At 41.6% G+C, this 13,213-nt stretch overlaps 1 protein-coding gene across 2 annotated transcripts in view; it reads right to left on the bottom strand.

The window, feature by feature from the left end:
• Positions 1–13,213, bottom strand: part of LOC130360653 (actin-like protein 6A) — a 43,284-nt gene that overhangs the window by 8,312 nt on the left and 21,759 nt on the right. For both annotated transcript variants that reach the window (XM_056563203.1, XM_056563204.1), the window contains 6 exons: positions 8,484–8,590; positions 8,308–8,397; positions 8,161–8,222; positions 7,968–8,082; positions 5,587–5,667; positions 4,417–4,509 (listed from right to left, as the gene is read on the bottom strand). In XM_056563203.1, the coding sequence (XP_056419178.1) occupies positions 4,417–4,509; positions 5,587–5,667; positions 7,968–8,082; positions 8,161–8,222; positions 8,308–8,397; positions 8,484–8,590 (548 nt within the window). The remainder of the gene's footprint in view (positions 1–4,416; positions 4,510–5,586; positions 5,668–7,967; positions 8,083–8,160; positions 8,223–8,307; positions 8,398–8,483; positions 8,591–13,213) is intronic.

The raw sequence follows: 13,213 nt of genomic DNA, 5'->3' as shown, positions 1-13,213 counted from the left end.
GACAGAAATGAAAGACCCTGCAAGCTAAGGGTTCCCCTTAGGACTGGAAAGACACAGCAAGGGAAGGGTTACCCTAAGCACTGAATATACTGGCATTGTGCTGGGAGCCAATTTACACAGTGTACTACTATAGATAGCATATGAAGGGAGAAGGGGTTACTGATGCAAGGTGCTATGAGCAAAAAGGGAATACACAGCAGCAGCACTGCAAGGAAAGTGTTACACTAAGGACTGTCGAGATGAGATGGGAGACTTGATTTAACTTGCATGGACAGTGTAGATTCTCTGTATACTCATAGATACAGAAAACACTGTCTTTTTCCTCTCTTTAGCACTAGGCACATGCAAATCCATTTTTGTGCTTCCTATAATCCATCTTTCTGAAGCTATTACTAGAGACGGAATTCCCCAAACAGTCAGTATACAGCAGATTACTGGGTAGGTAAACGCCTAGCAACCGAACCGAATTTTTGGTAAATTTACAAAAATAATACTGATCACATTGACTATCAAATAGAGGAAAGTTTTTTGAAATGACGTAGACCATTTAAAAGTTATATAACTTTTGTGGACAAAAGTAAAAAATTTCAGTACTTTGAAGGGACTCAACTCTCTCAATTTGCACAAAAACGTGTGACTTATCCAGTGGCATTTATGTGCAGCTATCGGCAAAAGAAATAGGCAGAGCCCCACAGAGCCCAGCAAATGTATTATAGTTAAGTATAAGGCTATCATGTAGTCTGTGTTTGTGGGGGGGGGGGGGGGGGCAGATGGCCTAGAAGAACTTGTGGCCCCAGGTCCCGTTACGCTACGGGTTCTTCTCAGAAGTCAGGTGACGTCGTCAGCTGGCCTGCCTGCTAGCTGACCGGAACTCCTCGGATCGCATCACGTGGTGAGTATACGCATTCCCGCCGGTTCCTGGTGTCAGGTCTGCTGCACTTCCCGTGCTATCTCCTGCGGTTTCAGCCTGCACCGGCCTGTGTCATCACTGTCATTTGAGGCATCTGTGTTCTTTGCGATTGCCACGCACAATCTGGTCTCAGGTTTCCAGGTCAGTCCTCCTGTCTCTCTCTCTGTATTGTCTATGTTTTAGCAGCGGGTGCCATGGGTGTTATTGGTCTGAGGTCTTTGAAAAAAAAAGGGGGGGGATGGCTCTGCTTCCCAGGCATTGCAGGACCGTGTTGTACCTGCCACCCTGTCATTTTGCCTTGTTTACATCTGCTACATCTGCTGGTTACATCTTTTTATATGAACAGATAAATCCCACATATATTCAATTCGGTTGTACTGTTTGGCACATATATAGGGATAACAGGCCTGAATCCCCACACAATGTATGCGGGGTATACTCCCACAACATGCCAGGTCATCATACGGTGCTTCCACTTTCCAAATTTCCCAAAGATCTAGATTTATTGTTTTCCCAACTGGCGGTCCCAGTCTCCCCTAAAAAGGTTGAGGGTCCTACTAAGGTGTTCACTTTTCTGGGGGTAGTTCTCGACACCGAAAGAATGGAAGCCAGACTTCCTGCGGAAAAACTAGCAAAAATCAGAGCAGCCATTCACAATGTGGTCAATGCATCCCAAATAACCAAAGTTGAACTGCAGTCTATCCTTGGCATGTTAAATTTTGCCATGCGGGTCATCCCACAGAGAAGAACCTTCATTTCCTGGTTATTTGACCTCTCAGCTTAGTCTTATTCATTTTGACCACTACGCCATAGTTGATTTGCTTATGTGGGATTCGTTCCTGACTAATTTTCCGATGCTTCCTCCACAGTCAGGTTCGCAGCAATTTGGGATAGTCACTGGTTAGCCACCACTTGGCCGCCAGAAATCCTCAATCTTCCTTCCTTCAGGTTGAAATCAGCATTATTTGAATTATATCCCATAGTTGCTGCGGCTTTAGAGTGGGGTAAGTGTTGGCACTAATCCACAGTGGATATTTTGCTCAGAGGGAGATCTAAGAGTCTGGAGGTGTTAGCCAGGAAAATTGTCTGGTTATCTTTGCATCGTGGTTTCAATTTCATCTGCGCCCACATTAGTGGTGTCCAAAACATAGCAGCAGATGCTGTTTCCAGACAAAACTTTTCTCTTTTCTTGCAGGTCTTGCCAGAGGCAGATGCTACCAGCTCCCAGGTACCAGAGTATCAGTCCCTAGTGCAGGATTGAGGGAACATCTCCGGGTAGCTGATCAGTAGCTCATTATCTCGCAAAACCCATAAGATTTATTCCAAAGCCTGGAATGTTTTTCTACAGTTTTGTCAGGGACCGACTAGGGGAACAGGGAGAGGGAGCCCCAAACTGACCCTAAAACATCTCTCCCTGCCTACTTGCCCACTCACCCTAAACGGTGAGTCGAAAACTGGGAGCCGGTCCCTTCCTGCGCTAAAGGGCAGTGGCGTAAAAATAATAAACATAGTCAGTCACAGGCCAGAAACAGAAACCTACTAGACAATACAAATACTAACAGGGCAGAATATAAACTCACAAACAGAACAGAATATGGTGAATTAACAAACAGTTCACTAAACCAGATATCAGATAAACGGCAGATATGATAAAATGAACAAGACTAGGCATGATAGGAGTATACAGCAGAATCCAGGAGATGAAGGGGATAGAGGAAGAACTGAGAGCCAAAACACTAAACTCAACAGGTAATTTACTAAGAACTAACACAATCAGGTACAAGTACAAAGGATCAGATCAACCAAACAGGATATAAATATAAGATACTGTTCACACTGGGAAACAGAACCAGGATACCAAACAGGAATATAAAATACAGAGCACAGGTAACAAGAAAGACTCAGACATAGTGTGAACATCGACAAAGCTAAACAGACAGAATACTAAAACCGACTAATATAACACAGACTAAAATCTACAATAAACAAGACTATTTAACCATGGCTAAAACTTAGATAATATCACAAGATAAATACAAGGTGTGAGCTCAAGCAAACATGGAAGTATATTGCACAAACAGACATTCTAGACTGAGGTATTCACTACAATAACCAGCACAGACTGCAGAGAAGTCTGGCTTAAAATAGACACACTCTAGTTACCATTCGTCCAGAGCATTAACCATTCCCTATCCAGGTGGAATAGCCAACTGCTCTGAACAAACTAGTGTGTGAATACACACCAGAACAGAAAAATGCAAAAACAAATAAACAGACATTACAAGTTTAGTGCTGATTTCCCGGAGGGGGACCCTTTTATTCTTGCCTTTATCGGGTTTTGCCATTCAACCCTGCATCTTGCCTTATCCACAATTAAAACCTATCTAGCGGGGTCCAGCAACATTAGTGCCTAGCAAAACCTGACATGCCATCCATATTTTCTTCACACATGGTGAAAGCGGCCCTTAAAGCGGTTCAGAAAAGTGAGGTTTGGAAAGCCCCTAGTAGACAACCTATTTCAGATGAGATGTTCAGGAAGCAATCTGATACTTTAGACAATTATCCTTTCGGCCGTCAGAATAGTATAGTTTTAAAAGCAGCCATGTACATGGGGATTTATGGCTTTCTGAAACCCGGAAAATTTACGTGCAGCACATTTAATGACCTCCATGTTAACATTAGTCAACTCAAGTTGACTATCTGATCATTATGTTTTGTCCTTAACCTCCACTAAGACATCTCTCCCAGGGCAAATTGTGGACATATTTTACTACCCCAAATGGCACAAATGGTGCCCGGTGAGAGCTTTTGCCGATTTGTTTTCCTGTATTCATGATTTACAGCCATCTGACCCTCTTTTGTCATTTGAAGGTTCACCTTTAACTACTTCTTTCTTTGTCAAATATCTCAGAGTTCTTGTTATGTCCATAGGTGGGGATCCCTCAATACTTTCTGGACACTCCTTTCGGATGGGTGCGGCTTCCTCGGCTTCCAAGCATGGAATACCTGCACACATTATCAAGAGTATGGGATGCTGGAAATCCGGTTGTTTTACTCACTATATTCCAGACCCAAAGAAAGAAATAGCTTCTGCATTTCAGTCTATTGTGTTGTAAACATGTGTATGAATAAAGTGCTTTGCCCTCTTAATTTGCAGGCGTACTCTAAACGCTACAGTTATGGCACAATCCAGACTGTTAGTCTTATAGGTTTTTAGGTCCATGTGAATCATTAAGTTGTACATTCATTTACGTCCTGTCAGGAGCTCTGACCACAAATAATAATTTATGTCTGATAGCGGCCTTATGTCCCACAGCTAGCCTAGAATTCAACTGCTGGTGCACAGACATTGAAAATGCTCCAAATATATTAGGAGGTTAGCAACTCTTCTTTTAGGCATCTTGCTAAATGTCCCCTTGCCTCCTATTTCTGAACATACATATCTGAAAATTCTTAGTTCTTGATATAATTCAACAATCCATAAAGGAATAGAGAAGAAATGTTACCTTTGTTTTATTTGAGAGATCTTTTGTGAGTCTGTCAGTGAACCCTTGTAACAAGGAATTTCCTCCTGCCACAATGATATTGCCATACAATTTCTGGGGGGGAAAAAAATTATTTTACAATCTCCGATACCAGTCAATAAGCAAACTTTAACAATTTCTTTAATACTTTGGTTTAATGTCTCACCACTTTGAAAATCTATGTTTGCTGTCCATGAATAGAAATATTCTTGTTTACAATAAAAAAATATTTACAGAAAACTAGAATACTCTTTACCCTTCTAGTACTTATTAGCTGCTATATCCTACAGAGGAAATTCTTTTCTTTTGGAATTTCTTTTTTGTCTTGTCCACAGTGCTCTCTGCTGACACCTGATGTCCGTATCAGGAACTGTCCAGAGCAGGAGCAAATCCCCATAGCAAACCTATGCTGCGCTGGACAGTTTCTGACACGGACAGAGGTGTCAGCAGAGAGCACTGTGGACAAAAAAGAAATTCAAAAAGAAAATAATTTCCTCTGTAACATAAAGTTGCTAATAAGTACTGAAAGGATTAAGATTTTCAAATATAAGTAATTTACAAATCTGTTTAACTTTCTGGCACCAGTTCATTAAAAAAAAAAAAAGGTTCCACCCCTTTAAAGAACAGCTAAAGGCTGCAGTGGTGATCTCCTATACTGGATACCAACATACTTTACGGCCGGTATCCAGTATGCTGCAAAATACAGAGTAGTCTGTCTGCATAAAGATAGATGACCCCTAGTTGTGGCTATTTTCATTTTTGATTTTTTAATACAATAGAATTTATTTTTTTATTATATATATTATTATGTATATTTAAAAGAAGTCATCTTATCAGTAGTAATAGAAAATATAACAAGATTTTCATAATGACAGTGACTCTTTAACATAGATATTTATTGCTTGGCCAACAGATGCATGTCCCACCTATAGGACCTGCTCCTAGGTGTCTGGTTCGACACCCTCTACCAACCTGGTGAGGACCCAAATGGTGTTATAACTCTGGATCAGTAGAACCAGATCAGTGTGTATTACCGGTGTAATACTGACACTAAAATGCATTTTCGGCCATCTCAGTTCAATTACTATGGCCCTTTTCCATTGGCTCAGATTAAACATTTTTCAAATATTTACTTCTCAGTTTTATACTTACAGAACTTATTTTACTGTCACACAGTTCAACACTTTTTAGCACAATTTCACTGACTCCAAGCTCAATGTCATCAGGCACATCCTAAAGAGAGGAAATATTGTAAATATTTTAAACAGTTCTACACAAAAAATGCTTTTTTTTTTATAAAAAAAAAAAAAAAAAGACACATTTGCCATTAATGCTAACATAAGTGTTACAGATCAATAACCTTGTGCAGTAAGTAAAAGGTCTGCCAAAAGGTTCCTGGCAAGCATCTGCTCAGTAGGAAATGCTATTTCTGTTCTATACCCATTACACATTCCAAGTGATAAGGAGATCAGTCATAAATGATTCATTGTGTAGCTGCTCCGCATTCGCGCTTAATTCTTTTCCTTAGCCTGACATACCCATTGCATCCATTGGAAGGAAAAAAATGGAAATGCTTGATTTACTTCTTATACAGTATTAGTGGACTTTATCAAGGCTTACATGCTAGTTCTCTGGCTCAAAAAAAAAAAAAAAAGTCCAATATTGATAAAAATAAACTAGTGACTTATTCGTCTTTCTCGCCAAAGGGGCAATGCTTTGGTATTCAAGGAACAGGCTTAGTTTATGGAGTTTTTAGCCACATTTTAAAAAGTTGCTAAGTTTATGTGCAGCTTCACTCAGTGAATAGAGTCCAAACCACCACTAAAGCAATTAAAACAAAGCAATTGAAACTTGTATAAAGGAGAAAGTGCAAGGTTTAAAAAAAAAATATAAAAAAAAAAGTGTGAAACAAATCACAAATGATACATTTCCCCCTATCTGGACATACGCATCATGCTCCACCACTTAATTGCTCAATTCAGGCTCCATTCCCACAAGTGCAAATACATCAAGCACCTACTAATGCTGTCTGTATGAACATTTGGGAAATGATTCCTTGTTCTAAAGAGCTCAATGAATGTCGGCGTACTAGGATACTACCACTGCAATAAGTAAGACATTTCTTCCCTCCTAGAACGTCCATGATCAACTGGGAGTTGTAATATTGAAAAGTGGAAATGTTTAGGAACCACAGCATCTCAGCCACAAAGTGTAGACCACATAAAGCTACAGAGCGCAGCTGTCACATGCCGAGACCAAATCTCATCTGGCATGACATCCAGCACAAAACAGACTGTGTGCCCAGAGCTTAAAGGGGTACTCCGCTGCCCCATCATTCGGAACATTTTGTTCCAAACGCGTGGAGCGGGCGGTGGGGGGGGGGGGTCATGATGTAATGACCACGCCTCTTGTGACATCACACCACGCCCCCTCAATGCAAGTCTATAGGTGGGGGCGTTGCGGCCCTGGTGTGACATCACAAGGGGCATGGCCATTACATCATGACCCCCGCCACTCAGCGTTCTAAACCAACCCTGGGTGCTGCACAGAAATTGCGGGGGTCCCAGCTGCGGGACCCCCATGATCAGACATCTTATTCCCTATCCTTTGGTTAGGGGATAATATGTCTAGGGGAAGAGTACCCCTTTAAATGGTTTTCATTGTGGACACCTGCTTGCAAGCTTTACAGCACCAAGCATAATGCCAAGTGTTGGATAGAGTGGTGTAAAACACTGCCACTGGATCAGTAGGAACATCTCCTATAGAGTGATACATGTTTATTTGGCAGTAGCTGATCGTGGGGGGTCCGACTGCTGGGACCCCCCTTCCCTCTCAATCTCCAGAACAGGACCTGGCTCTGAGTGAGAAGCACATGTGGTAGACGGCATGTGCTTCATTGATTTCTATGGGAGCTCTGAAGAGACCCAATCCAGCACTCGGGCATCATCGGCGCTCCCATAAAAATGAACGGAGTGCGTGCCGTCTATAGATGACACACGCTCCTCACTGAGCAAGATGGGGTCTTGTTAAGGAAATCGTGGGGGGTCCCAGCAGTTGGACCCCCTCAATCAGCTACTAATCCCCTGTGGATAGGGGATAAGTTAATTTTGGCTGCAGTATCCCTTTAAGTACAAGTCTGGGTTTGGTGAATGCCAGGAGAATGTTACCTACCTGATTGCAGCCACTGTAATACAATAAAATTACCATGACTTCACATCCTTGTCAATGATATGGTCTTAATTTTCTAAGCAAGTGCAAATAAGTTCCTCCAAGATAAGTCAATTCCATGAACTCTACCGGAGACAAAGACTAGTGGGAAAGTTAGGGCACTCTACATGGCTGTGACTAGTGTTGGGATTAAACTGGTCATTATTAGCCACTAAAATAATCCTACAGAAATAAATTGCTGTTTCTGAGGTAAAATCCCTGAAAACCCTGATTTACCATTTAGGACAGTGAGCATCCTCTGAAAGATAGAGAAAGGCTCACAGTATGACTTTGTCAGGTATTACCAAAAATGCACTAAAACTGACCTTAACACTTGAAGTATTAAACAGTCCTTCCACAATTCTTAGTCGTTCAACTCCAAATTTACGATTGTAACCATTAGGAAATGTATAGTGGACTGTAGGCATATGTGCTGCCACACTGGAGAAACAAAAGAGTTTACACGGATGAAGAATAATGTAATGTATATGTTCAGTGACTGATCAGAGGCAGACTTACTTCTCATGATAAGCTGTACTTGAAACTTGTAGCACAGACTTCTTAAAGTCATGTATTAGAGACTGCAAAAAAATAGCCAAAAATTATTTATAATTATTCATTTCTTTTCGCAGATTTTCCAGTTTTCTTCATGAACACTGCACTTACACTGCACATCTGATCGTGCCAGGACTGAGTGACATTGGGCAGCTCTTCATTTCTCCTCCAGATAGCTGGTTCTCCCTCTGGCACTGCCTCCTGAAATGCCCCAAAGAGAGGACATACTATGTTCATCACTGTCAGGCTATTGTTAAACCTTCTAATATCTAATATTTTGTTCTTACCTTAGAAGCTATCATATATGGAGGGATTAGGTCCACATTCATTTCTTGCAATAACTTTCTACACTGAAGGGTAATGAAGTCTCCAGCCAGAGGTGACTTTACAATGCCTGGAAATAATAAACAGCTAAATTCTCTAGGATTACACTAATATGACATTTGGTAATATATAAATTGGTTATTGCACTTTATACCACAGAAAAAAATATATTGTTAGAATTTCTCTGTATACTGTAAGTCAATTGCAAGCATCAGACATTCATATTAGTGCTTAGTCCTTGAAAGACACATTTGAACACATGAGAACAATTAAAGAGAATGTATCACATATTTTTGTTTGTTTTTCCTTAAAACAACCAGTGTGGAGATTTATCTATTTTCCGTACATGATAGAGGCAGCCATCTTGCATGAGCTGCTGCTGGGTTCAGTATGCAGAGAGGGGGAGGAGAGTTGTGACCACCACCTATTAATAAATGTCAGAAGTGTTATCTGCCTCCAACTTGTATAATAAAAATGTTACGTTTCATAATCCTGATCCGTGTGTGTGTGTGTGTAAAAAGCTCCAAACACACCACACTAACTCGATATGTTCCCTGTAAGCCATCCTTCCTGATACGCATGGCTCCTGTGGCTGTGGCCCCTGTTGTCTTCTCTGTCTGCTTGATATTCTTTGCCATTCTTCTCTTCCCTTGCCTACATCTCCCAGACATTGCAGTTCTGCTCAGCCAGCCAGCTCACTCTCTGAGAGCAGCCCCACCTTCCTGCTCTGAACAACAGAGAGAGGTTCAATGTCTGATTCACTAAGGCTGCACACACCTCCCAGATCTTAGCACTAAAGAGAGCATGATTCATCAGTACAGGGCAGAAACCACATGGTCTGTGTCTCTCAGGAGGGTGGGGGCTGCTTCTAGAGAGGGATTTGAACAGAGACAGAGTGGGCGGCTGGATGATGTAATTCCCTCACTTCATGCATGTAAGTAACAACTAAAGAGGGGAAGCTGCTCTATATAGCTAATGAATTATATTTAGACAATTAAATAGGTTAATAAGAGGGAAAGGATGGGCTATTAGCTTAGTTCCCGGAGTACCTCTTTAAAGGGGTACTCCGGTGGAAAAAATTATTTTTAAATCAACTGGTGCCAGCATACAGCAGCTAATAAGTACTGAAAGGATAAAGATTTTTTAATAGAAGTAATTTACAAATCTGTTTAACTTTCTGGCACCAGTTGCTTTAAATAGTTTTCCTCTGGCGTAAACCTTTAAGTACGCAGCCAAATTAAAAATATTTGACTTGTGTCACTTTATGCATTAATAACTCTGAGACTACTTTTTCGTGACATTCTACTTTATGATAGTGATTTATTTTTGTCGATATTTGCAACATTTTTTGCAAAAAAAACTCTAAAATTTCATGAAAAACTTACATTTTTTTACATTTTGAATTCTCTGCTTGTAAGGAAAATTATCATTCCAAATAAATTACATACTAATTTACATATACAATAGGTCTACTTTATGTTGGCATCATAAATTAGACATGTTTTTACTTACTTTATTTGAAGACATGTTTTACTTTATTTGAAGAAATAAGGGGGCTTAAAAGTTTAAAAATCACTGAAAAGTGGGACAAAAATCATTTTTAAAAAAATCACAGAAAAGAGGCCACTTTTACTGGTACAAGGGCAGGTTAGACACCTATTCCCACTAAGATGTAGGCCACAATGCTATATGGGAACAGCTCCTATATAGCATTGTAGCTGATCTGCTTCATAGTGGGAGTCAATCATAGTCAACCTCAGACATGCAGGAGCACCTAGTGGATTTTGAGGCCTCCTTTTGATTTAGTACCATTTCATGTTTTCAGAGGCTTTGGGGTGCTAAAACATAAGAAATCCCCAAAAAGTGACCACATTTTGGATACTACACCCCTCAAAGAATGTAACAAGGGGTGCAGTGAGCATTTAGATCCCACAGATTTTTGGAACAGTGGACTGTGAAAATAAAAATATTAAATTTTTTACACTGACTTGTTATAGCCCCATTTTCACAAGGGGTAGAAGGGGAAGAGGCACACAAAGTTTGTAGCCCCATTGCTTCTCTTCTATGTATGGAAATACCACATATGTGGACGTAAAGTGCTGTGCGGACACATGGCAAAGCTCAGAAGGGAAGACGTGCCATTTGGCTTTTGTAGAAAGAATTTGGCTGGAATGGAAGTCATGGTGTCAGAAGAGATCCGCCCAGCAACCCCCCCCCCACCACCCCCCACCAACCACACACACACACACGTGACACCATTTTGGGAGCTATACCCATAAAAGAACTTAACAAGTTGTGCCGTGACGATCCAAGCACCTCCAGTTTCAGAGGTACTTGGGCCTACCTCTTTCTGGTCACCAAAGATCAGGACCTTGATAACTACCTCCTGAAACATAACGATTTTGCCTGTGTTGCCTGTGCTTTGGAATAGTACAAAAGTGTTGTATATTGCTGTCTGGACCATGTATACTGCCATCTTTCTGTACCATGCCATGGTTTTGCACATGGGGCCATATGGTTTGACAACTTGATCCAAGAGATCAACTCCTCCCATATACCGATTGTAGTCCACAATACAATCAAGCTTGAGGACCGTTGTCGTGGTACCTCACACAGAAACAGGGGTTCTGCCATTACTGTGAATTATGGTCAGCCTAAGGTCCTCCCTTTTGTCCTTATATGTGAAAAACGACAGGCTTTCATTAATTAGGGCCCATCTCTCACCCCTAGGGATTGGTGTTTAGACGGCATATGTCAGTAGAAGGCACAGTACCACTTCCGCACAGTGCCACAAGCTGCACTGGATTTGGCGGAGAGAGGAGGGGTGTGGGTAAAAAAATTATCAACATAGAGGTAGTAACCTTGATCCAGCAGTGGGTACATCACTTCCCACACAATTTTGCTGCTAACTCCCAGGATGAGGATGAATTCTGGACGTCCAATTCGGAAATCCTTTCCTTTATATACTTTAAGCCTGTAAGTGTACCCTGAGTACACACTGAGGTTTGTATAATTTTACACCATACCTTGCTCTCCTAGTGGGAACATGTTGACGGAAGATGAGTCTCCCTTTGAAACTGATAAGGGACTTATCAATAGAGACATCCTTTTGGGGGATGTAGGCATCCGAAAGTTTTTTGGAAAAATGATCTAAGACCATCCTTATTTTGAATAGGCGGTCATACGCAGGATAATTTCTTCTATGACAAACCAGTTCTAATGAATATTCTATTGGTAAGGGCTGTGCACTTGCCAATACAAGTAGGATAAGATAATACCACCAGTTATGTCTTAAAGGGGTACTCTGCTGGAAAACATTTTTTTTTTTTAATCAACTGTTGCCGCCACATGTGCCAGGAATGCCTTGACAGCATGACGTAGGTGCTGTGTCTCTGGTCCTGCCTCCCCTCCCACGTCATGCTACCCTGCTGTGGAGAGAAGCCGTGGTGTGCTGCCGGAGCTTATGTGTTCTGGACCTGGAGCGTACTGCCTGATGAACTGACCACGGCCTCCTAGCCACCTGAGATGCCGACTCACCGATAAGTTATATGCAGAGGACTCTGACTTGGCTCGATGGATCAGAGGTATGGCTGCCTGGGAGAGAGGTCCTGCGATGTGCGAGACCGGTGCCGCTGGGTCACGTGAGGTGCAGGAGGATTGGCCTCTATGGTCTCCTCACCGCTGGGAGTCACCTTGTCGGGCGCTGTACACCCCGCAGGAATAGGAACCGCTGCTGCCTCAGAAGCTGCACTAAACAATCGTAAGATACTGTGAACTATGCTGTGGAAGCAAGGGATTTCTTTTTCCATCGCTCTGACCCAGCTAGTCCACCTTACAGAGACACATATGGGGAACGGCCACCTATATTAAGTCCAACTATATACTATCTAATTGGATTTGTCTGGGAGCGGCTGCCTTTTAGTGTCTCACTGCTCCTCTCTCCTGCACGCAGGTTGTTTGTGGGAGGAAAGTCATTTTTCTCCTAGATATATTTTGTGGGACACTTTGCAGAGGGTATGCTATATATGATTATTAAAAGCAATTGCTGCCCGAGATGAAAGGTTTATGCTGATATGATTTATATTTTCCCCGTTTTAGTGGTAAGTAGGGGTGCTGGTCACTGCCTACAATTGTTGCCCTCAGACTCTTCCTGGACTGGTCATATAAGAAATATGTATAATAAGGCTGTGCAGTGAGATTGCAGTGAGGCATTAAATTGTTTAACATCTCATATGAATGGGTCCCAAACCAAGAAAGTCAGGGGTCTCCCCTAACAAAGATAAATTGGCAACATGGCGTATAGAAAAGTTTCTTCATTCCCCAATGGCACAGACAAATAGAGCTAAAGATCGTAAGGCTGGTTCACCCTCCACAACTCATTCTGGCTCAAGATTCGAGGTCCTTCAGCATGAGGAAGGAGTAGTTGGAGGAGAGGTGGAGCAAGACTCACAGCTCCTGGACAACATCTTGGTGGAGATCAAACAGTGTAATGCAGGTTTGAAGGAGCTAGCGAGTAATGTTGGAAGTTTATCGACTGATATCTCCCTGACAAAATACGATTTAAACAAAATACGGGAGAGAATATTCGTTATAAAAAAGGAACTCCCTGAGATCAGATCGGATGTAAAAACTCATAACATGGAGATCGCTCAATTGAAAAAGGATTACAATTTGCTTAGAAGTAAACTGACTG

This window comes from Hyla sarda, chromosome 3, assembly GCF_029499605.1.
Source record: "Hyla sarda isolate aHylSar1 chromosome 3, aHylSar1.hap1, whole genome shotgun sequence".
Classification (NCBI taxonomy): domain Eukaryota; kingdom Metazoa; phylum Chordata; class Amphibia; order Anura; family Hylidae; genus Hyla; species Hyla sarda.
The sequence above is the reverse complement of the archived record's forward strand: the minus strand, read 5'-3'. Positions and strand labels throughout refer to the sequence as shown.